The 26,084-nt window shown below is 40.0% G+C and overlaps 1 protein-coding gene across 2 annotated transcripts in view; it reads left to right on the forward strand.

The window, feature by feature from the left end:
* The first annotated feature begins 4,525 nt into the window (after window positions 1–4,525).
* Window positions 4,526–26,084, forward strand: part of ccdc22 (coiled-coil domain containing 22) — a 37,160-nt gene continuing 15,601 nt past the window's right edge. For both annotated transcript variants that reach the window (XM_039801274.1, XM_039801276.1), the window contains exons 1-7: window positions 4,526–4,986; window positions 12,364–12,541; window positions 14,863–14,995; window positions 17,198–17,304; window positions 18,801–18,885; window positions 21,409–21,578; window positions 25,871–26,084. The exon at window positions 25,871–26,084 is cut by the window's right edge and continues 2 nt beyond it. In XM_039801274.1, coding sequence (XP_039657208.1) covers window positions 4,937–4,986; window positions 12,364–12,541; window positions 14,863–14,995; window positions 17,198–17,304; window positions 18,801–18,885; window positions 21,409–21,578; window positions 25,871–26,084 — 937 coding nt within the window. In that variant the 5' untranslated portion in view covers window positions 4,526–4,936. The remainder of the gene's footprint in view (window positions 4,987–12,363; window positions 12,542–14,862; window positions 14,996–17,197; window positions 17,305–18,800; window positions 18,886–21,408; window positions 21,579–25,870) is intronic.

Raw genomic sequence — 26,084 nt, forward strand, 5'->3', positions numbered from 1 at the left:
TGAATTACGACCAAAAATGAAGCTAACTAGCCTCAATCTGTACACATAGGATTGAAGGGACAGTCACAGCTAACGAAACCCTTACAGCTCACAAATATTCATTAACTTGAAATCGGACACCGTTGTTAGCTTTATAAGACATATAGTTAGATGTTGTATAAGTGGCGTGACATGTGTGTAACGTGTGGTAAGAGATTGCTGGTGTAACAAGCTCGCTGACCGCGCTCTCACTCTCACACACGGGCCATTTAGCAGGAAGAGAGGAGATGCAGGCCCTGGAGCTCTGTCAGGGCAGCGGCGTTTGGTAGTCCACCAGCCCAAACGGTGACTTTGCGCGGGTATGAGGTGCTGTGGGCTGCCGGAGCTCAATCAGCTCACAGCAGGCCGGGGTCTGTAGAGGAAGGCAGGCCGGGCGGCGAGGCAGCAACACAGGCAGCTGAACTCCGACACACAGTTTTACCAAATTTGCAATTAGCCATCCATTTTCGTAAAACGGCCCATATTTGAGCTTTATATAGTTTATTTCTCGCATAAAAAGAAGTGAATTTGGTAAGGAAACCTTGCAGTGTCTGGAATATGAGATTCTGTCGCATTTCTAATGTGTGTGTATTGGGGATTCGCTCAACCAATCAGCACGCGACCTCTAATGCGTGTGTATGGCGAGTCGCTCAACCAATCAGCGGCGTCTCTAGGGCGTGTACGGAGCTAAGGCTCAACCAAGCAGGGCGCAGCTCATCTAAATATTCATGACCATACCATATTTGGAAGAAAAGCTCTTGTTACAAATAGGGCCAAAACACAGGGATGCATAAGGGCCAATAAAATATCAACCAGGTCATTTTCAGCCCAACTAATGTTACATACCCCATTAGGAGACCATAAGGAACAGTGTGAAATACCCTATATAATCATTCTATCACCCCTTTAAGTTCTAAGTGAGTGTAGGTTTCTAACTCCAACTTGATCTGCTTTATGACAGCGGAACACGACTTTATGACATCATGTTCTAGAATGCTTTATGACAGCGGAACATGACTTCATGACATCATGTTCTAGAATGCTTTATGACAGCGGAACATGACTTTATGACATCATGTTCTAGAATGCTTTATGACAGCGGAACATGACTTTATGACATCATGTTCTAGAATGCTTTATGACAGCGGAACACGACTTTATGACATCATGTTCTAGAATGCTTGATGACAGCGGAACATGACTTTATGACATCATGTTCTAGAATGCTTTATGACAGCGGAACATGACTTTATGACATCATGTTCTAGAATGCTTTATGACAGCGGAACATGACTTTATGACATCATGTTCTAGAATGCTTTATGACAGCGGAACATGACTTTATGACATCATGTTCTAGAATGCTTTATGACAGCGAAACATGACTTTATGACATCATGTTCTAGAATGCTTTTATATGACGCGGAACATGACTTTATGACATCATGTTCTAGAATGCTTGATGACAGCGGAACATGACTTTATGACATCATGTTCTAGAATGCTTTATGACAGCGGAACATGACTTTATGACATCATGTTCTAGAATGCTTTATGACAGCGGAACATGACTTTATGACATCATGTTCTAGAATGCTTTATGACAGCGGAACATGACTTTATGACATCATGTTCTAGAATGCTTTATGACAGCGGAACATGACTTTATGACATCATGTTCTAGAATGCTTTATGACAGCGGAACATGACTTTATGACATCATGTTCTAGAATGCTTTATGACAGCGGAACATGACTTCATGACATCATGTTCTAGAATGCTTTATGACAGCGGAACATGACTTTATGACATCATGTTCTAGAATGCTTTATGACACACAGGCACAGAGTTCCATCAAATATGTCTAATAGAACACAGACAATTACACATTAGAATAAGACAATTACTACTGTAATTAAATAAAGGTCTGGAACAGTAAACCAAGCTGTATCTGAAAGAAATAGAAAGTCAGCCTAGTGCAGACATTTTAAATCTATGCTCATTTGGGTATATTTGTCTTTGTTAGCTCCTCTGAAAATGTCCCCACTCCACATTTATTATATTTTTCAGTATAAACTCAGTCTAACTTTTTTGTCAATTTCACACAGTGTAAAGCTTCCAGGAAGCCAAAACAAATATGAGATTCAACAATTACTTTGTTAATGTGGGCCCTAAACTGGCCAAATATATAAAGTACACAGGGATGAAATGCTCTGTGATGGACCATGTGGAAAAAAGAACATACAAATTTTTTTTGGGAACTGTAGAAAGCAAAGAAATTATAGAGATTGTAAGTAAAAGTAAGAATAAAACTTCCAAAGATTGTGATGACATTGATATGTCTGATATGTAAAAAAAGTAATAGACGGTATTGTAGACCCACTAACATGTATATCTATATCTATATCTATATATATATATATATCTATATATCAACGTCTATGGCACTTGAGTTAGTAAAAAGATTAACAAATTGTATTGAAAAGAAAAACTATGCAGTGGGGATTTTAATTGATCTAAAAAAAGCTTATACTGTTGATCATGAAATCCTGTTTTAAAAATGGAGAGGTATGGCGTCAGAGGTGTGGCCTATAACTGGATAAAATACTATATTGAAAACAGAAGTCAGTTTGTTCAAATGGGTAATCATCAGTCAGTGAGCCATAGTATTTCCTGTGGTGTTCCACAGGGGTCAGTTTTAGGCCCAAAACTGTTTATCCTTTATTTAAATGACATTTGCAAAGTATCAAATGTACTAAAATTCACTGTTTTTGCAGATGACACAAATATTTTTTGTTGTGGGGATAACTTGCAGCAGATGCTGGAAATGGTCCCAAATGAAATGAATAAATTAAAACTTTAGTTTGATTCAAATACGTTATCTTTAAACTTGAACAAAACTAAATTCATGGTATTTGGAAATAGTACTATAAATACAGATGTTAAAATAGTAATTGATAATGAAACAATTGAAAGAGTCTATGAAAGTAAATTTCTGGGTGTTGCACTTGACCACAAACTGTGCTGGAAGCCCCACATTAAATATCTGTGCATGAAGATGGCCAGGAGTATTGGTATATTGAGCAAAACTAGATACATATTGAACCAAAACACATTACATACTCTGTACTGCACACTTATTTTACCATATATGTTATATTGTGTGGAAGTTTGGGGAAATACCTACAAAAGCAACTTACAAAATATTTGCACATTGAAAAAAAGAGCAATCAGGGTAATAAATCACACCGGGTATTATGAGCACACTAATCTTTTTAATTTTATTTAATTTTAATTCACATTTGCTGAAATGTATGGACATTGTTACATTCAAAACTGCACAATTTATGTTTAAAGTTAAAAAAATAATTCTGAATACGATCTCGGATTTTACGATAATACAGTAGTTCACCGAAACTTGTTTCTGAAAACATCTTAAGAGAGAAATAGGCCGTGCAGTTACTGAATCTGTATGTTTTTGATCGACAAAGGTCAGTTTTGTAGGGGTGTGCAAAAAAATCGATTCACATTCATATCGCGATTCAAGCTCTACCGATTCAATATCGATTGATTTTTATTTGACCAACTGCCACTTTGCTCGTTTGAAAGCCATGATGTCTCTCTCTCTCTCTCTCATGGGTGGGCCAAATTCTCTGGGCGGGCAAAGCAGAGAAAGGGGAGGTAACCTTTCCCCTTATGACATCATAAGGAGAAGATTCCAGATCGGTCCATCTGAGCTTTCATTTTCTCAAAGGCAGAGCAGGATACCCAGGGCTCGGTTTACACCTATCACCATTTCTAGCCACTGGGGGACCATAGGCAGGCTGGGGGAATGCATATTAATGTTAAAAAACCACATAAAGTGAAATTTTCCTGACATGGGACCTTTAAGACTGCAGCAGTTTCCGAGGAGGTTGCCATTAGCTCCCGACAGGCCAAGTCAGTCCCCGAACAAACTGGCCAGAGGCCACTGTCCGATGCCAGAGAGGCCGCCGACAGGCCACCGTGATGCCGCCGTCAGTTTACGAAGAGGCTGCACAGCCACCGGTAAGTTGCCGACAGGTCACCGATTTACTCTCTGCCTTCTCCCCCCACCGGTCACCCTGGAAACAGGTTGGTTACTTTTCCGTCTGTCAATGCCATAGATATATATGTCAATGCAATGTACTGTCAGGCAGTGGCAGAGCTACCCAGTTGGATGGATTAGTGGGTTATGTTTTTGTATTGTGATAATACTACCGGTATGTGCCCTGGTAGTTTAACCCTAACCCTAACCAATCACAGTCCTTGTGCCTAAACCTAACCAATCAAAGCAACGAAGGCAACGAGTACTAGCCAATCAGAGGCAGAATAGGACGTGACATTCCTTCTCCATCCTAGGAAACGCTAATTCGCTTCCGGTCATGAGATTCCCCTTTTGGAGCATGCTGGGAAGTGTATTTCAAGATTGCGCGGTCCTCACTTGTTCCAGCGACGGTCAATCATTATGAAACTCCACCTCCCAGAATACCGCTGCTCAATTCCGTTATTACTTCATTTCCACACAGAACAAGACACACAAATGTCAGATTTGTTGCCTTTGTAGCAGATAGACCCGGCCAGGTTCAATTTGCAGGACATGCTAATCTTTCATTGTGTCACAAAAAGCTCATTTATATCAAGGCGCTTCAACTCGGCGGAGAATAACAATGGATTTTGTCAGGGAAGTAGAGCAGCCTTGCTAATTAAAAAGTAGCTAGCTAACGTTTCTAAGTTAGCCTACCGAAGATGGAAGCTAGTTCACCTGCCTGTTTTCATACATGGGAATCCCATACGGTTACTAGCTAACTTAATGTTAATAAATAACCCGGGCTAGCATCACATGCTCTGCTATAGTCGTGTCTGTTAGCTAGCTAACGTTTACAGAACAACTTCAGCGATGGAAGAAGTTGACAACATTTTGATTCACGCCCTCAAACAAGTCGGCACGTAAGTATCAGCTAACGGCGGGTTTTATTAATTCACGGTCGTGTACTAAGTGTCCTTGAAGTGACATGTTAGCTGACTGATGTCGAGTTTGCTGTCAGACAGAAATCATCCATGTAATGTTGGGGAACTATAAGCTAAGTCAGCCCATCACATGACCACAGATGTGGGTCAGTTCCAGTGGTGGAATGTAACTAAAGTACATTTACTCAAGTACTAGCTACACTTAGGTACTTGAGGTAGTTGTACTTTATTTGAGTGTTTTTCTTTTCATGCCACTTTCTACTTCTACTTCGCTACATTCATCTGTCACAGCTTTAGTTACTAGTTACTTTAGTTACTCCACTACATTCATCTGTCACAGCTTTAGTTACTAGTTACTTTAGTTACTCCGCTACATTCATCTGTTACAGCTTTAGTTACTAGTTACTTTAGTTACTCCACTACATTCATCTGTCACAGCTTTAGTTACTAGTTACTTTAGTTACTCCGCTACATTCATCTGTCACAGCTTTAGTTACTAGTTACTTTAGTTACTCCGCTACATTCATCTGTCACAGCTTTAGTTACTAGTTACTTTAGTTACTCCGCTACATTCATCTGTTACAGCTTTAGTTACTTTAGTTACTCCATTACATTCATCTGTCACAGCTTTAGTTACTAGTTACTTTAGTTACTCCGCTACATTCATCTGTTACAGCTTTAGTTACTAGTTACTCCATTACATTCATCTGTCACAGCTTTAGTTACTAGTTACTTTAGTTACTCCACTACATTCATCTGTCACAGCTTTAGTTACTAGTTACTTTAGTTACTCCACTACATTCATCTGTCACAGCTTTAGTTACTAGTTACTTTAGTTACTCCACTACATTCATCTGTCACGCTGTTTTTACTAGTTACTTTAGCTACCCACTACATTCATCTGTCACAGCTTTAGTTACTTTAGTTACTCCATTACATTCATCTGTCACAGCTTTAGTTACTAGTTACTTTAGTTACTCCACTACATTCATCTGTCACAGCTTTGGTTACTAGTTACTTTAGTTACTCCACTACATTCATCTGTCACAGCTTTAGTTACTAGTTACTTTAGCTACTCTACATTCATCTGTTACAGCTTTAGTTACTAGTTACTTTAGTTACTCCACTACATTCATCTGTCACAGCTTTAGTTACTAGTTACTTTAGTTACTCCACTACATTCATCTGTTCCAGCTTTAGTTACTAGTTACTTTAGTTACTCCATTACATTCATCTGTCACAGCTTTAGTTACTAGTTACTTTAGTTACTCCGCTACATTCATCTGTTACAGCTTTAGTTACTAGTTACTTTAGTTACTCCACTACATTCATCTGTCACAGCTTTAGTTACTTTAGTTACTCCATTACATTCATCTGTCACAGCTTTAGTTACTAGTTACTTTAGTTACTCCACTACATTCATCTGTTACAGCTTTAGTTACTAGTTACTTTAGTTACTCCATTACATTCATCTGTCACAGCTTTAGTTACTAGTTACTTTAGTTACTCCACTACATTCATCTGTCACAGCTTTAGTTACTAGTTACTTTAGTTACTCCACTACATTCATCTGTCACAGCTTTAGTTACTTTAGTTACTCCATTACATTCATCTGTTACAGCTTTAGTTACTAGTTACTTTAGTTACTCCGCTACATTCATCTGTTACAGCTTTAGTTACTAGTTACTTTAGTTACTCCGCTACATTAATCTGTTACAGCTTTAGTTACTTTAGTTACTCCGCTACATTCATCTGTCACAGCTTTAGTTACTAGTTACTTTAGTTACTCCTCTACATTCATCTGTCACAGCTTTAGTTACTAGTTACTTTAGTTACTCCACTACATTCATCTGTTCCAGCTTTAGTTACTAGTTACTTTAGTTACTCCATTACATTCATCTGTCACAGCTTTAGTTACTAGTTACTTTAGTTACTCCACTACATTCATCTGTCACAGCTTTAGTTACTAGTTACTTTAGTTACTCCGCTACATTCATCTGTTACAGCTTTAGTTACTTTAGTTACTCCATTACATTCATCTGTCACAGCTTTAGTTACTAGTTACTTTAGTTACTCCACTACATTCATCTGTCACAGCTTTAGTTACTAGTTACTTTAGTTACTCCACTACATTCATCTGTCACAGCTTTAGTTACTAGTTACTTTAGTTACTCCACTACATTCATTTGTCACAGCTTTAGTTACTTTAGTTACTCCATTACATTCATCTGTCACAGCTTTAGTTACTAGTTACTTTAGTTACTCCTACATTCATCTGTTACAGCTTTAGTTACTAGTTACTTTAGTTACTCCACTACATTCATCTGTCACAGCTTTAGTTACTTTAGTTACTCCATTACATTCATCTGTCACAGCTTTAGTTACTAGTTACTTTAGTTACTCCGCCATATCATCTTACAGCTTTAGTTACTAGTTACTTTAGCTACTCCATTACATTCATCTGTCACAGCTTTAGTTACTTTATACATCTAACTACATTCATCTGTTACAGCTTTAGTTACTAGTTACTTTAGTTACTCCGCTTACATTCATCTGTTACAGCTTTAGTTACTAGTTACTTTAGTTACTCCGCTACATTAATCTGTTACAGCTTTAGTTACTTTAGTACTCCGCTACAGTCATCTGTTACAGCTTTAGTTACTTTAGTTACTCCATTACATTCATCTGTCACAGCTTTAGTTACTAGTATTTACGTATTCGCTACATTCATCTGTTACAGCTTTAGTTACTAGTTACTCCATTACATTCATCTGTCACAGCTTTAGTTACTAGTTACTTTAGTTACTCCACTACATTCATCTGTCACAGCTTTAGTTACTAGTTACTTTAGTTACTCCACTACATTCATCTGTCACAGCTTTAGTTACTAGTTACTTTAGTTACTCCACTACATTCATCTGTCACAGCTTTAGTTACTAGTTACTTTAGTTACTCCACTACATTCATCTGTCACAGCTTTAGTTACTTTAGTTACTCCATTACATTCATCTGTCACAGCTTTAGTTACTAGTTACTTTAGTTACTCCACTACATTCATCTGTCACAGCTTTAGTTACTAGTTACTTTAGTTACTCCACTACATTCATCTGTCACAGCTTTAGTTACTAGTTACTTTAGTTACTCCGCTACATTCATCTGTTACAGCTTTAGTTACTAGTTACTTTAGTTACTCCACTACATTCATCTGTCACAGCTTTAGTTACTAGTTACTTTAGTTACTCCACTACATTCATCTGTTCCAGCTTTAGTTACTAGTTACTTTAGTTACTCCATTACATTCATCTGTCACAGCTTTAGTTACTAGTTACTTTAGTTACTCCGCTACATTCATCTGTTACAGCTTTAGTTACTAGTTACTTTAGTTACTCCACTACATTCATCTGTCACAGCTTTAGTTACTTTAGTTACATTCATACAGTCACTCACAGTTTTAGTTACTAGTTACTTTAGTTACTCCTACATTCATCTGTTACAGCTTTAGTTACTAGTTACTTTAGTTACTCCATTACATTCATCTGTCACAGCTTTAGTTACTAGTTACTTTAGTTACTCCACTACTCATCTGTACACTTTAGTTACTATACTTTAGTCATCACTACATTCATCTGTCACAGCTTTAGTTACTTTAGTTACTCCATTACATTCATCTGTTACAGCTTTAGTTACTAGTTACTTTAGTTACCACACATTCATCTGTTACAGCTTTAGTTACTAGTTACTTTAGTTAATCCGCTTACATTAATCTGTTACAGCTTTAGTTACTTTAGTTACTCCGCTACATTCATCTGTCACAGCTTTAGTTACTAGTTACTTTAGTTACTCTCTACATTCATCTGTTACAGCTTTAGTTACTATGTTACTACACTACATTCATCTGTTACAGCTTTTAGTTACTAGTTACTATTTGTTACTCCACTACATTCATCTGTCACAGCTTTAGTTACTAGTTACTTTAGTTTCGCTACATTCATCTGTTACAGCTTTAGTTACTTTAGTTACCATCACGACAGCTTTATTAATTTTTACATTCTGTCGCTTTACTAGTTACTATATACATCATCTGTCACAGCTTTAGTACAGTTACTTTGTATTTTCCATTACATTCATCTGTCACAGCTTTAGTTACTAGTTACTTTAGTTACTCCACTACATTCATCTGTCACAGCTTTAGTTACTAGTTACTTTAGTTACTCCACTACATTCATCTGTCACAGCTTTAGTTACTAGTTACTTTAGTTACTCCACTACATTCATTTGTCACAGCTTTAGTTACTTTAGTTACTCCATTACATTCATCTGTCACAGCTTTAGTTACTAGTTACTTTAGTTACTCCGCTACATTCATCTGTTACAGCTTTAGTTACTAGTTACTTTAGTTACTCCACTACATTCATCTGTCACAGCTTTAGTTACTTTAGTTACTCCATTACATTCATCTGTCACAGCTTTAGTTACTAGTTACTTTAGTTACTCCGCTACATTCATCTTACAGCTTTAGTTACTAGTTACTTTAGTTACTCCATTACATTCATCTGTCACAGCTTTAGTTACTTTAGTTACTCCACTACATTCATCTGTTACAGCTTTAGTTACTAGTTACTTTAGTTACTCCGCTACATTCATCTGTTACAGCTTTAGTTACTAGTTACTTTAGTTACTCCGCTACATTAATCTGTTACAGCTTTAGTTACTTTAGTTACTCCGCTACATTCATCTGTTACAGCTTTAGTTACTTTAGTTACTCCATTACATTCATCTGTCACAGCTTTAGTTACTATTTACTTTAGTTACTCCACTACATTCATCTGTCACAGCTTTAGTTACTAGTTACTTTAGTTACTCCACTACATTCATCTGTCACAGCTTTAGTTACTAGTTACTTTAGTTACTCCACTACATTCATCTGTTCCAGCTTTAGTTACTAGTTACTTTAGTTACTCCACTACATTCATCTGTTCCAGCTTTAGTTACTAGTTACTTTAGTTACTCCGCTACATTCATCTGCTACAGCTTTAGTTACTAGTTACTTTAGTTACTCCACTACATTCATCTGTTCCAGCTTTAGTTACTAGTTACTTTAGTTACTCCACTACATTCATCTGTTCCAGCTTTAGTTACTAGTTACTTTAGTTAGTCCGCTACATTCATCTGTTACAGCTTTAGTTACTAGTTACTTTAGTTACTCCACTACATTCATCTGTTCCAGCTTTAGTTACTAGTTACTTTAGTTACTCCACTACATTCATCTGTTCCAGCTTTAGTTACTAGTTACTTTAGTTACTCCGCTACATTCATCTGTTCCAGCTTTAGTTACTAGTTACTTTAGTTACTCCGCTACATTCATCTGGTACAGCTTTAGTTACTAGTTACTTTAGTTACTAGTTACTTGCTAGTTAGTTGCTTTCTGCACACAAAAACACACGTAGTTTATAAAATGTTTTATTATAAATTAGACCGTTAAACACACAACTGGTTGGATCGTTGACAGGTTTTGAAATGGGAGGATTTTTCTGCATTGAGTACTTTTACTTGTAATCCTTTTAAGTACATTTTCCTGATGATACTTTTGCATACTTTTACAACATCTTTTAAAGCAGCACGGTTACTTGTAACCCAGTATTTTAACAGTGTGGTAGTAGTACTTTTACTTAAGTAAGGGCTCTGAATACTTCTTCCACTTCTGATTTGAGGCAAATGTTGGGAGCTGAGAAAGATTTAACTTAATAATAATAATAATAATAATAATAATAATAATAATAATAATACATTTTATTTTATATAGCACGTTTCAAAGCACTCAAAGAGACACTTTCTAACTCTTGACTACACTGACTTGTAGGGTGCCATTCAGCACTGCCACTTTACTTTCTTTTTCTTTATATTTATCTTTTTTTATTATGGGATATATGGTATGCATTTGTTTGGGGGTGAGGAAGGTTGGAGGGTCTGTGTCTATCTGTCTCTACATGTGTTTTTAACGGCTGTGGACTGTCATGCAACTTAGTTGCATGGCAATAAAGTATTGCATCCTGAAAGACACTTTAAGTTAAAACCATGGTAAGGACAATACATTTTATTTTACAAATAAAACAACCCAAAACTCAAAAACAATCCTATTTAAAAACTGTGATGAAGAAGGTGTTGGTTAAATAAGCCCAAAGCTTAGGACCTCCTATTCCATGAAGAATTCTTAGGTGTAGTTGCTTGAATGTGTCACAGAACTGGAGAAAGAGGAGATATCCTCAAATGGTGCTTTTATTAATTACCATCCACACACAATGCAAGCCCCTCTGTATGAACCGAATTCCGGTCTGTGAACTGATGTGTGGTTTCTGTAACATGATGAAAAGCAGAAATAACATACTTTAATTGTCATAATTATGTAATTCTCCTCTATTCAGCAGTTAACAGTAGGTTAAGTGTGGTGTTATTATAGGGTGAAGGCTCTTCTAAAGAGATGGGTTTTGAGAAGTGATTTGAAAGTGTCCAGGTAGAGCTGGGCAATATATCGATATTATATAGATATCGTGATATGAGACTAGATATCGTCTTAGATTTCGGATATCGTAATATCGTAATATGGCATAAGTGTTCCTGGTTTTAAAGGCTGCATTACAGTAAAGTGATGTACTTTTCTGAACTTACCAGACTGTAGGGGTGGGAATCGCCAGAGGCCTCACGATACGATATCATCACGATACTTATGTCACGATACGATATTATTGCGATTTTAAACATATTGCAATATTCTGCGATATACATTGCAATTTATTACCTTTTTTCCAACTTTACATTTTTCCCAGTTTCAAATGATGTCCCCAAAGGACAATTTTGTCAACATATGTTTTATCTAAAAAGATAAATTTCTCTGTTTGTTCATCTCACTTCAATTGTATTGCTGCAAAATGGGGATTGTCAGCAGACAAACAGACCAACACATATATCATAAAAGATCGATACTTGGCGTCTGTGTATCGATACGGTATTGCCACGAAAAATATCGCGATACTATGCTGTATTGATTTTTTTCCCCCACCCCTACCAGACTGCTGTAGCTGTTCTATTATTCACCTTTACCCACTTAGTCATTATATCCACATTACTGATGATTATTTATCAAAAATCTCACTGTGTAAATATAATGTGAAAGCACCAACAGTCAACGCTACAACATCGTTGCGGTATCGATATCGAGGTATTTGGTCAAAAATATCGTGAGATTGCATTTTCTCCATATCGCCCAGCCCTGTGTCCAGGTCAGTACAGCCACGGATGTGTATGGCTAAAGTGTGAACGTTGTGTAACTGGCTAACTTATTTAATATGTGACCCACAGAGAGGTGAGTGAGGAGACTGGCAGCATCAAACAGTTCAGCAGCGAGCTCATAGTGGAGGCGGTGGTCCGATGTATCCGGGTGATCGATCCAGGCCTGGGCAGCGCGCTGCCCACCTCCCTCCCTCCTGGCATGTCCGCCCGCTTCAGAGTGGGCATGAGCCTGGCACAGGCCTGTCAGGTAAGCCACTAGACCAGCGGTTGGGGCTGTGCGACTGATGCTGTAGTCCAGGGGCGGATCTAGAGAAATATTTATGGGGTGGCAGGAATTTTTGAGCGGTGGCAACATATGGCGCATCGTGTATATATACTGAATTTAATCACAGTTATTGTTGTGGCAAAATGTGATAAAATCTGGTATAAAATATATAATGTACAACTAGTATGATACTCCATAAGAGATGACATGTATTCTGCCCTGAAAATAAGGAAAGATCTTCTCCCTCCACATACCACCCTCAGTACCACAGAACACCTGCTGCGGCTGCGATACAGTCGCTACTAGCCACGATGATGTACCACTGAAGCAGTCGCGCTAGTTGCGGATAGTCTACCCCGGTGAAAAGTTCACTCAAATCTGCAAGATCAGCAAAATGACTTCATACAGTGGAAAATCCCCAGAAGAGGTGGTCTTAAGCTTCGAAAGTAGCCAATTGAAGCTTTACACGCATATTCTGAAGGTGGTCATTGGAGCATTTGGCAGGGGGAGGATCTCTCTTTTTTTTTTACGATTTAAAAAGTGGAGTAAGACAAAGGAATCTTTAGCAAGCCTACCGGTACTTGCTCGGGCTTTCTTGTGTGTTGATTTTCTTTCGTGCACATTAAAGCTCTTTTTCTAATCTGATTCCCTTGACTGCTGCGTAACTCTTTTATAACTCTTAAAACTTGCACCTAAAGCGAGTAACGAGGATCATAGAGCGGTCGCAGCGAGCGGTGGAGTTCGCGCCGCTTATCTGACCTTGAGCTGCGGACACTTTAAATTTACTTCTTCATTATCCAGTGTTTCCTTTAGGATGTTTTTTTTTAGCAGTGGGGGCAGGTCAGAACACCCCCCCCCCCCATGAAACAGAACTGACACTTTGCTGCAACATAAACTAATACATTTATTCACCTCTATTCACACACACAATGAGGCATATTTTCAGTTGTGATTGAACTTTATTTTTTGAGTTACTATATAGGCCAACTTTGATCTTGACATATAGGCTATAAGCATTCTGTAGCAAATAACAATAAACCCACTATTAATTACATCATCTTAATGCATAACTACTTCAGCATGGAAATAATGCACCTCAAATACAAACGTTCTCCGACATGCACTCAAACAATGCAGCCCTATTTCTGATACCGTGGGGGGGCAGAAATGTTGCCGTGGGGGGGGGCCACCACGGTCAAATCAACTTAGAGGAAACACTGGTTATCACAGTGTGATGAGAAATAGTATGTACACACTACAAAAGGGCACAGGCTGCCATTTACAAACTCATCCAGACCAACTTAATCTCATGCAATCAGTGTCCTGCATTTGAGGTTTCATTTGAAACAGTTCATATTAGGAATAAGTGACCATACAATGTGATCTCACTTAACAGGAGATAGAAGTATGGTAGAAGTAAGGGGCTTTATCACAGGAAAGGCATTAAGGTGAGACACAGGTGAGGAGTGGCAGATGTGTGAGAGGGGAAGCAAACAGTTGCAGTCGGACATTGGAGATTTGCGCTTGTAAATTGTCAAATTGGCCGTAACTTTTAATTCGTTGCTGCCAACTGGGGTGGCAGCAGGGGTGGCGAGGCTTTCTTTTAGGGGGGCATTTGCCACCCCGGTAGATCCGCCCCTGGTGTAGTCTAAGAATACATTTACATCGCTACGTTGTGGTTTCTAAGCGGAGTTTTGAGCCAAAAGCGAACTCTGCGTTTTTAACTCCAGTAGAAGAACTAATCTCCGTTTTAAACTAACACGCCCAAACGTGTATACTCCGTTGCTGGTAACGTTGTTGAATGTCGCGATAACGATATAACTTGCGATAAATAAAGAGATATTAAAGAGTTCTCAGTTCTGCCTTTCTGTTGCTTTCAGTATTCTGCTAAAATACTACAAACTGCTTGTTGAATTTAAAAGAAATGAAAGGAAATCATTTCCAACGTTCTTTTAGTGAACACTTTAAACATTAAATTAACCACAAAAGGCACCACTAAAAAAAGAATGATAGTTACATTTTAAAGGGCAGTTTTCTGCTGATATTTTCTTCAGTTAACTCAAAAAATCTCAGTTATCCCGATGTGTTTATTGCGGCAGTTGATATCGTGATGATGATAAAAAAAAATATATATATATATATATCTCTATATATATATATATATATATATATCTCTATCCAGCCAAGTAACCCCTGAACAATGCCGAACATTTCACTTGTGCCTGTAAGATTGCCAGCCCAGCTGGATCCCTGCCTGTACCTCCCCAGCAGTATTTCTAATATGTCACACTGTTGGTTTCCAGGACATCGGTTATAAAGGAGAGATCGGCTACCAGACTTTCCTGTACAGCAACGAGCCTGAGATCCGCTCCCTGCTCATGTTCCTGGTGGAGAAGTTGCCCAGAGAAAGTGCCGAGGCCTCAGACCAGCCAACAGGTACAGCGAGCGCCGCTCCGCCTACGTCCTCCACGTGGTTTCATGTCGCCTTTCCTCGGAGAGAAAGAATGAAATGTGTATTGTTCCAGTGTTGGGCCTGGACGCGTTCATTGAACGATAGTTCATGAACTGGTTCATATTTTGTGAACTGAACGTACCGTATTACCGCCTGATGAACGTTACTGTGAACTCCTTCATCCTGGTGTCTGTGAACGCCACGCTCTCTCAGTTTATCTTCGTCCAATAGGGCGCCAGATTTCTACAGAGCCTTCCAGGCCAAAACCAGGGCTCAAACACACCGTAAACAGGCCTTCATATGTAGCGGGAAAAACACCCAATCTGGCAACAGTCACCAGTGTCTCACCACCGCATGGGTCATCCAATCAGAAAGCAGCGTGGAGGCTTCGTACGATCATTTAAACCAGTTTTATGACGAGGGCGCTGAGGATGGAGAAAATCTGACATTTCTGGGCAAACTTTGCCACAGCAAACCACACACACACACAGACAGACACACACAGACACACACACACACAGAGACAGACACACACACACACACACACACACACACACACACACACAAACACACACACACACACACACACACCCACACACACACACACACACACACACACACACACACAAAAAAAAAAAAAAAAAAAAAAAAACACACACACACACACACACACACACACACACACACACACACACACACACACACACACACACACACACACACACACACACACACATCCACAGCAGACCTGAAACGGCTCGTTGGACTGGTTGGATATGAAGATGAAATCTGACGCATAGTTTCAGTATTAAAACTGATAAAATAATTGCTGTCTGTGGGTCTATATTTGGGCTGTGGCAATAATTTTGAAAAATAATAGCTCGCAGCAACATATGGAAAAAAATAACTATGAACTAAGTTCATTTTTGGAACTGTGAACTTAGTTCAAAACTTTGAAGTATGAACTATGATCTGAACTAAGTTCATTTAAAAATTTGTGAACTGAACTTTGAACTAGTTCATGTAGAAAGTGAACTTTCCCAACACTGTATTGTTACATTATTTGTGGCATAGTTTCGTTCTCGCTTAGCCAGCTCTATCTCCTATCTCTATTTACCTTTTTTAAAGGCATTTGCATTTAACTGATCCCTGTGTGTAGCTTGCTCGCTCAAAGGTTGTTGTTGTTTCCCGAAGTGAACAGAGTTTGAGAACGGCAACACACAGAGAGGGCCACGTACAATTTAAAATGACACACTGTTCACTGCTTCCAGCTACAACATTTTAGTAACAGACAAGAGACATGTTCATGAGAAAAAATGCACGCTCTGTGGTGGTTTAAGCCCCCAACGTCGACTTCAAGGCACCTAACCCTAACCATTGGCCAATCCTAGTGGCTTCCAGGCAGCGCTGCCTGGAAGACGACGTTGGGAGCTTAAAACCCCAAAATTTACCACTGGCAAGTTTTGAACAGTTTGCAGCCTCCTCTCATAACTATTATGGTCTGTTAAGCATATTGGTCCCTGTGTTAGTATCTCATAATGAAGAAGAATGAGCTAAGTGTGACCTGTGATCAGTCAGTCACATATACAGGGTTTCTGCTGGCTTTTAAAAAGTCTAACATTTCTAAATCAAAAGTTTAGGTCTTAAAAAGTCTTAAATCTGCTGAAGTATGGTGTTCTGGGTCTTAAATAACTTTAAACAGGTCTTAATTTCCCTACGTCCGTGTAACGCTGCCTCTAATGCTCACTGAAATGTTTTTTTTTTATTCCGTGGTGTTCTTTCTTACGCTGGTCCAAATATAATTCGCTGTATATGTAAAGATCATTATTACTCTGTCACTTTTATTCAATTTGAATACATTTATGTTCTTTGCAAGTACGTTTGAGACTCTGCATTTCGTTCTACTTTTATGTTGTGATATAGGTCTTACATTTCATTCATAAAGGTTTAAAAAAAAGTCTTAAATTTGACTTGTTTAAAACCTGCAGAAACCCTGATATAAGAAATCAGCAATCAGAATCGAAGCCAGAAAACTGCATTGTTGCACGTCCGGAGGTCTAAAAGGAAACGCTGTTGTCTGCTCCGTGGTTTCTTAAGATAAGGGCATTGTTGGCATGACGAGGCCTTTTTTGTTATGACTTCCCACTTACTGCCGAGTCATCCAAAGCTGTCATCTCTTCCTGTAGGTAAATCGGTGGTGCTCCAGAAAGCCATCGCTGCTGCGATCAGAGCCCAGCTGGCTGTGCCCTGGCTGCCTCCAAACTGCAGACTGCCACTGCACGGTGAAACACAAGTAAACTCTTTTAAAGTTGCATTTTGATGTCTGAGAACGCTTTTTTAAAGGACAATTCCAGCTGCAAAATGAACTTAGGGGTTAATGACATGTGTACTGAATAGACCGTTCTCTGGGATATGTTTTCATGCTAATCGATTGTGACCAGTTTTAGCTCAAACCGCTAATTAGCTTATAAAGCTAGTCGTCGGGGCAGAGGGTAAAGTAAAAAGAAATCTCTATTTCTACACCACTAATAAGGCTCAAAATATCACCACACTTCCACGGTAGCATAATGAGGGTCCCTACATGTAAACACAAGCATTGAGAACTTTGTAAGTGTACAGACAGTTTATTAAAAAGATAATTTAGGAAGACTGTACCGTTCGCGTATACATGCAGGCGCCATCTTGTACATCTTCATGTAGGGACCCTCATTATGCTACCGTGGAAGTGTGGTGCTATTTGGAGTCTTGTTAGTGGTGTAGAAATAGTGATTTATTTATACTTTACCATCTGCCCTGACGATTAGCGTTATAAACTAATTAGCGGTTAGCGCTAAAACTGGTCACATTCGATTAGCATGAAAACATATCCCAGAGAACGGTCGACTCGGTACACGTGTGTTATTAACCCCTAGGTTCATTTTGCGCCGTAATTGTCCTTTAATACATGGGGGGGGGGGTGATTCAGGCATTTTTAGATGAATCAGACTGGCTACATAAAGCCTGATCCATTTCCAAACTTCTGTTTATTAAATCTGTAAGGCTTCCTTCAAAAAACTGTTGCTGTTAATAGTCACCTGCCATACCAAACTGATGGGGGAAAAAAAATGTGATTTCTCAGAAATGTAATTTTAAATGTATCTATTCTAAATGTTTTTTAAAAGGGATTTGTTTTTTCAATTTTTTTAATGCTCAAGTGGTATTTGAGACTGGACGTACTCCGGTGGTAACTCTGTTCACATCGACAGCACATGAAGATAACTTTGGTCTTGTGGAGAGAGACATGTGGAAGGGCTTTGGAACTCGCCGTTCCAAAAGATCCTTTTCTTTCTCCATTTCTGCTCAAGGAGGGTTGTTTTCTGCGACCCAACCACAGCGTTACTGCTACCTCGCTTCCTCATTTCCCAAACTACGGAGCGGAAAGGAAAAGGAAAGCTGTGATGCAAGTTAGATTTCATTTACATTTGAATAGGCGTGCCCTTCCAAAATGGCATTTTGGGGAATTCATTTCAGCGCCACCGATGTAGCCGATTGGACATAATTTCCAGTTATGGTGACAAGTTTTCAGAAAAAGAGAAAGTTATTGCCAAGCTCTGTAACGTTGAAAGTGATGAAGGCCTGGGAGCGTAGGCTGTGATATGTAAATGGATAAATATTCTGGCAGTAATCCAAGGATGGATTTGTAGATGAAGTTATACCAGTGCAGAAGTCTGCAGTGTCTTCTTTTATTCAATATGCCCAGAAGAGAGTCTGTCGGTTTCTAACAAGTTCTTTTTTTCCCTTCCTGTTCAGAGTCCAGGAGCACAGCACAGCTTCCACGTCCAGCCTCTCAGTTTACCTCACTGCACTAAAGGTCCAGGAAAGAAGCAGCTGAAAGGTAGGCAAGGCAATGCAGCTTTATTTATATGGCACATTTCAGCAACAAGGCAATTCAAAGGGCTTTACATAAAAGATTAAAGAGCAGTTGAAAACAATTAAAGCGTGATTTATACTTTTGGAGCCAGTGGAGTCGCCCCCTGCTGGACATTAAACTTTCTGTGCTCGGATTAGTTCAGCCAAAGATCCTCTATACTAGAGTTGTATGAAACGGTCCACACTTCCTTCCTAAACGGGCGTGTCCTCGTTGGAAAGTGTAGTGAACGTTGTGTGGATGGACGAACCGTTATATTTATATAATTTATTGATACTTTCTTTTAGATATTTACACAGCTAAAAGACATATTTAGCTTCACGGAAATTAGTTTTGTTAGGGCGTTGGTGAACGTTAGCTGACGTTAGCTTCTCTGTGTTGCCAGATCTCGCAAGAGTTCGGTCCTGAGACAGAAACGGGTCTCAAACTAAGTTAATTTTCTCCTGATGTGTCCGTCTGAAACATAACATTTTAGTGTCTGAATTAGGGCTGCACGATATTTTGTTTCATCGTCTACATCGCGATGTGCGCATGCGCGATAGTCACATTGCAGGACGTTGCGATGTTGACGCTAACACTTTTTTGCTGCTTGATAGAAAAGTAAACTTTCACCGTTCTCCTTTTTACATGATCGTTACCGACCGACCCTTCCCCTTTAAGACATGTGGTCATGTGACGTAACGTTAGTCCGAAGGGGGTTGTTATGGGAAGTGAGAAAAGTACCGTAAGCGGCAGCTGCCACTGACCCAGTGATGCTAATACTTTTCTTACGCTGCAAAGACTAACTAAATCACCCGATTAATGCAACGTAATCCCGACATTTCCCGGCCATTTTTCACCGCAGAAAGCTGCTACCAGCGAGGCTAAAGCTAACATAGTTAGCCTAAAGAAACAAGGCGTCTGTCCCAATTAACATTATGGTTCGGAGCCGCGACGCTGGAAGCGTAACACTAATCTACAACAGCAGTCTGTTTCTGATATAACGTAATTTACACTGATATAAGTGCTCTTGGATACACAGTTTGTTGCAAGAGTGTGACATGCAGGCTCTGCATGCACAGCCAACCACCAATCATGATCAATTTTAATCAATTTATTAAACAACCAAAGCTAGGCCCCGCTAGTCGACCACAACCTGAATATACAATTTAGAGGAAGCAACATGCATGCATTGTTAATATCATTCACTTTAGCCTGGATTGATATTATATTAATACAATGGTGTCATGTAGGGTTGGGTACCGAAACTCGGTTCCAATAGGGAACTGGTGCCGACGTAAACGGTAGTAACGAGACCGAATAAGAACGAACGTTTCGGTGCCTCATTTCGGCGCTTGACTTTACACTACACCTGACAGCATGTAACGTTAGCCTACCTTTAGCTAGCAGCTGGATTAAACACCGGTAAAATGCTGACAGCTAACGTTAAACAGTGTAACGTGTGACTGGATTTCACTGTGGAGGACTTCAACAGCGTGATGTAACAGTCTGCTCTGCAGCGCAGAAGCAGCTGCCGTTGTCGGAATTCATAGATATACAGTAGTACTACTAGTAGTACTAGTAGTACTAGTAGTACTATGTTTATATGGTCAGAATTAAACAACACAGACGATGCGTTCACTTGCAGCTGCCGTCGTCGGAATTAAAAAACAGACGGTGCGTTCACTTAAAACAGGTAGCCTCGTGGTGCATTCACAGTAATTGTAAAATACCCTTTTCACATCTGGGGTTCAACAGCAATTTACTGGTGAAATAAGTTATTGTTATTGTTATAGTTATTACATTATTATTAAATCTTTAATTTTGACCATGGCCTTAGCAATAAACAAGTCACTGACTGTTGTTTACTACCCTTATTTTTTTTTTTTCTTCTTTTTTTTTTACTTTATTGAAAAGTACCGGTTCAGGCACCGTTTAGGCACCGGCACCGTTTTAAAAGTATCGATTTAGGACCGGAATCGAAAAAAAACCAAACGATACCCAACCCTAGTGTCATGTCAGTCAACCAGTGTATTTCTGCCTAATTTCCCTCTCCAAAATCACTTCAGAAGAGTAATCATAGCGCTTACTTGTTTTGGTTTTTGTAAAGCATTAAAGTTCAACAAAGAGTGGTTTGCATAAGAAAATTTCCATTTTCGTTTTCTTTGTAGATGCACTCTCCTACAAAATCACCGCAGAAGTTGAAAATGATTTAGTATTTCTAAATAGGGCTATTTATGTCCTCTTGAAAGAAAAAAAAAAAATATATATATATATATATATATATATATATATATATATATAAAAAATTATAATTTTTCCAATATCGTGCAGTCCTAGTCAGAATGTTCTGTCTCCCGCTAGTCTCCTAAAGAGGGCGTGGCTGTGGACAAACCCACAGGGGCACACACAGACAGGAAGTTACTCTGAGTTGGGGTTGTCTGAGTTGTAAACCATCTCTGGTTCAGTCAGAATTTGAATTCTGTGTGTGTATATGTCCTGTCATTTCAGAGCTGCAGGACTACCAGCGAGACATCCTTCCTCCTGTGACCGCCCAGCCTTCCCATCATGCCTCTGTGGTGGCGTCCATCCTGGAGCAGCACGCGGCCGAGCTGAGCGCTGCTCAGGAGTGGGACAACGAGTGGAACACGCAGGGACTTCTGTCTCGCCTCACGCCACAGGCAAATCACCACACTCCCTTCATCCTCACCACCACACACCAAAACAACTGATCGACGATGAAAATATTTGTTAGTTGCAGCCTTAAACACTATGGCGTGCCTTGTTTTTGAGCTGTTGTCGGTTGTTAAGGCCTCTTCACACGGGGAGCGATTGTTGCGTCTCGTAATTCAGGCGAGCGGGCAGGTAGGAAGGCGCTGTCGGTACCCGATCCGTTCCACCGGCACGATCCGTTCTGCGCATGCGCAAGATGTTCGCGCATGCGCTGTGGTACGAGGATTTACGACACTACCCAATCTGTTCCCACGCTAGCCTCCAGCTAACGTTAGTTTAGCTAATGGCTAATTCGGCGGACCGCTAGGTGATTATAGCGGTCTGCCGTTAGCCTCCACCGGGAAGCTAACGTTAGTTTAGCTAACGGTTAATTTGGCTAACCGCTTGCTGAGACAGCATGTCAACTTTAAAAGACCCTCAAAATAAAACTTGAAAATAAACGTTGCTTTTTTTGATAACTCTGCAAACCCTTGGTGTTCTCTCAATGAGCTTCATGAGGTAGTCACCTGAAATGGTTTTACCTTCACAGGTGTGCCTTTTCAGGGTTAATTAGTGGAATATTTTCCCTTATTAATAAAAAAGCAAAGGGTGGCTACTTTGAGGAATCTAAAATATAAGACATGTTTTCAGTTATTTCACACTTTTTTGTGAAGTACATAATTCCATATGTGTTCATTCATAGTTTTGATGCCTTCAGTGAGAATCTACAATGTAAATAGTCATAAAAAAATAAAAGGAAATGCATTGAATGAGAAAGTGTGTCCAAACCTTTGGCCTGTACTGTATGATACCACAGTCAGCTAATTGTCATTCAGTTGTACGGCAGGGATACAGCAGTGCACAGAATCCCCATGGTTACCACACATTGATCGCCTGGCGTTTAATCGGGGAGCATTGTCCGTATGAAAAGCCCTTTAATCCGAATTTGAGAAGAATCGTCCTTTTTTTTCCCCCACACCTTGCTCCTAGGTAAGGATGTGCCAGAACTCTGCATTGGTGTCATCGTTTTCTTGCCGTAAGATGTTCTGCACTCAGAGTAGGGCTGGGCGATATGGCTGAAAACTGTATCACGATATAAGTGTTTCATATCGGTCGATATCGATAATTATTGATATTTTGTATGACCTATTTAAAATAAGGACCAGGAGAAAAATATATTAAATTTAAACATTTTTATTTTAAACTTAACCTTACTCTGATTATAATCCCCTCAGTTATAAAAGCAGAAATGTCAACACAACCATGGAAATCACTCAAATAATTAAAATGTAAACATAAGTCTAAAATCACAGTGAAGAAAGAATAAGTAAGAACTGCTTAATAAGGTGTAATAAAATGGTGCAAAGTGTTAAATATAAACACAGAGAAACCTGAGAAGAACTATTTTCTGCAGGTTTAGTGCTAGGTTGGTAACCTGGCTTCTGGACAGTGCTCAGCACGTCTGCCTCCGTTATTTCTTTGTAGCGTTTAGTAAGGCGCTGATGCAGAGTACCTCTCCATGGTGGTCTGCTGCTTGTAGTGTTTAGTAAGGCGCTGATGCAGAGTACCTCTCCATGGTGGTCTGCTGCTTGTAGCGTTTAGTGTTTAAGGGCTGAATGCAGAGTACCTCTCCATGGCGGTCTGCTGCTTGTAGCGTTTAGTAAGGCGCTGATGCAGAGTACCTCTCCATGGTGGTCTGCTGCTTGTAGCGTTTAGTATAGCGCTGATGCAGAGTACCTCTCCATGGCGGTCTGCTGCTTGTGCTTTAGTATAGCTGATGCAGAGTACCTCTCCATGGCGGTCTGCTGCTTGTAGTGTTTAGTGAGCGCTGATGCAGAGTACCTCTCCATGGTGGTCTGCTGCTTGTAGCGTTTAGTATAAGCGCTGATGCAGAGTACCTCTACATGGTGGTCTGCTGCTTGTAGTGTTTAGTAAGGCGACTGATGCAGAGTACCTCTCCATGGCGGTCTGCTACTTGTAGTGTTTAGTAAAGGCTGATGCAGAGTACCTCCGCCATGGTGGTCTGCTGCTTGTAGCGTTATTGAGGTTGATGCAGAGTACCTCTCCATGGCGGTCTGCTACTTGTAGTGTTTAGTATAGGCTGATGCAGAGTACCTCTCCATGGTGGTCTGCTGCTTGTAGTGTTTAGTATAGGCTTACAGCAGGACCTCTCCATGGTGGTCTGCTGCTTGTAGTGTTTAGTGAGGCGCTGATGCAGAGTACCTCTCCATGGTGTCTCTGCTTGTAGTGTTTAGTAAAGGCGCTGATGCAGAGTACCTCTCCATGGTGGTCTGCTACTTGTAGTGTTTAGTGAGGCGCTGATGCAGAGTACCTCTCCATGGTGGTCTGCTACTTGTAGTGTTTAGTAGAGGCGCTGATGCAGAGTACCTCTCCATGGTGGTCTGCTGCTTGTAGTGTTTAGTAAGGCGTGATGCAGAGTACCTCTCCATGGCGGTCTGCTGCTTGTAGCGTTTAGTAAGGCGCTGATGCAGAGTACCTCTCCATGGCGGTCTGCTGCTTGTAGTGTTTAGTAAGCGCTGATGCAGAGTACCTCTCCATGGTGGTCTGCTGCTTGTAGTGTTTAGTAAAGCGCTGATGCAGAGTACCTCTCCATGGCGGTCTGCTGCTTGCGCGGTAGCGCTACGGCAGATGTTGTTGGACGTTGCTGGCGAATTACGGCTGTGCTCCAAAGTGTGAGGGCGGCAAGGTGGTAAAACAAGTTTGCGGTAGTGTTGGTGGGGACGACGGTCAGACTTATAAAATCCCCAAAACTGCCATACTGACTTTTCCTGTTTTATCAACAATTTCGCTCGCTCGCGGCACTCACTTTCCACTTATCGGCCCGCCGGTTCTGTTATTGTAGAATCCAACACGAGACAGCGATGTGGCGCAACCAAACATGATACTGTTACATGATTGGCTGTTAGAGTGTCACTCCCTACGTTGCTAGGTTACCAGAGAGTGAGTGCCTTTGTTCATGCAACCAAACTTGCTTCGCAACTTCTGGTTTCTTCCGAAGAAGAAAAACAACTTATCGAACGTTTTATCGAACGCATTTTCTATTGATATTGATTACGTGTCTATCGCGATGCATATCGTTATCGTTTTATCGCCCAGCCCTAACTCAGAGTCACTTGATTCTATTCGTACTGTATTAGGGAGTCTAGTACGTTGAAATTGTGGGCAGAGAAGTGACGTAGTCGTTTCTGTGAAAACGATGAAGTTAGAAAAGCTACGGTTACTGGGGCTGCAACTAACAATTACTGTCTTTGTCGATCAATCTGTGGATTATTTTCTGGACGAATCGATTAATTGTTTGGTCTCTGAAATGTCAGAAAATGGAGAAGAATGTGGATCAGCGTTTCCCCAAGCCCCAAGATAACGTCTTCGCATGTCTTGTTTTGTCCACAACTCAAAGATATTCAGTTTACTGTCCCAGAGGAGAGAAGAAAACTAGAAAATATTCACATTTAACGAGCTGACATCACACAAGTTTGACTTATAAAAAAATAAAGAAAGTGACACAAACCGATTAATTGATTATTAAAATAGTTGGCAATTAGTATAGTTGACTAGTTGATATCCCAGCACTATTTTAAAACTACTTTTTACAACTTGTTTATTTATGAAACGTTTCAGATTTAACAGAAAAAGATCTTATGTTTCAAATCCGGTTTCAAGATGCATTTTAGAAACAATTCACTAAGACAAATTCAATTCTTTATTAAAAGATTAAACGTTTGGTTATTTTTGCAGTTAATATTCTCAAAAGGTTACATTGTTTTTCCAGCCAGCCTCCGCAAAGCGTAGCTCCTATGGACACATTTTGATGCTAACAAGCCATCACCTCCCGTTAGCATCCCATTGACTCCCATTCATTTTGGCGTCACTTTGACAGAGAATAACTTTACATCTGAAGCGTTTAAAGACTCTATTTGTCCGTTGTTTATTTCTAAAGAAACACGACTATGTATAAAAGGCTCCGTTACCTTGTAGCTCACGTTATGGCTCCGTAGCAGACGCTTTTATAAAAATAGGCTAACGATTGGGTCATAACCACGAGACTTACTGTCGCACAGTAGAGGAATTACCGTATAGTACAGGAGAAGCTCACAAACTATTTCTTGAACTGTCTATGGTTTCTCCACATGTTGTTGCCACGTTGGATCCTCTTTACCTGTTCAGGATAGGCTGTTATTATGACAAACTTTTGATTATGAACCACATCGTGTTAATTTGGTGTGTTTGTGTTGTTGAACAGGAGTATCGCTCCAGGAAACTGGCCCGGCTGCGCAAGCGCATCGAGGAGCAGCTGCGTTCGGCGGCCCTGCCCTGCCCTGAAAGTGCCTTCGGCGGCCCTTGCTCCGCCTCCGACCTATCGGAGCTGCTGCAGGCCTTCAGAGGCTCCGCCCCCTCCGACCACATCCTGAACAAGGGCACCCACTTCACCCACACACAGAAGTTCACCTTCACAC

This window comes from Perca fluviatilis, chromosome 5 (assembly GCF_010015445.1).
Source record: "Perca fluviatilis chromosome 5, GENO_Pfluv_1.0, whole genome shotgun sequence".
In the NCBI taxonomy this organism is placed as follows: Eukaryota; Metazoa; Chordata; class Actinopteri; order Perciformes; family Percidae; genus Perca; species Perca fluviatilis.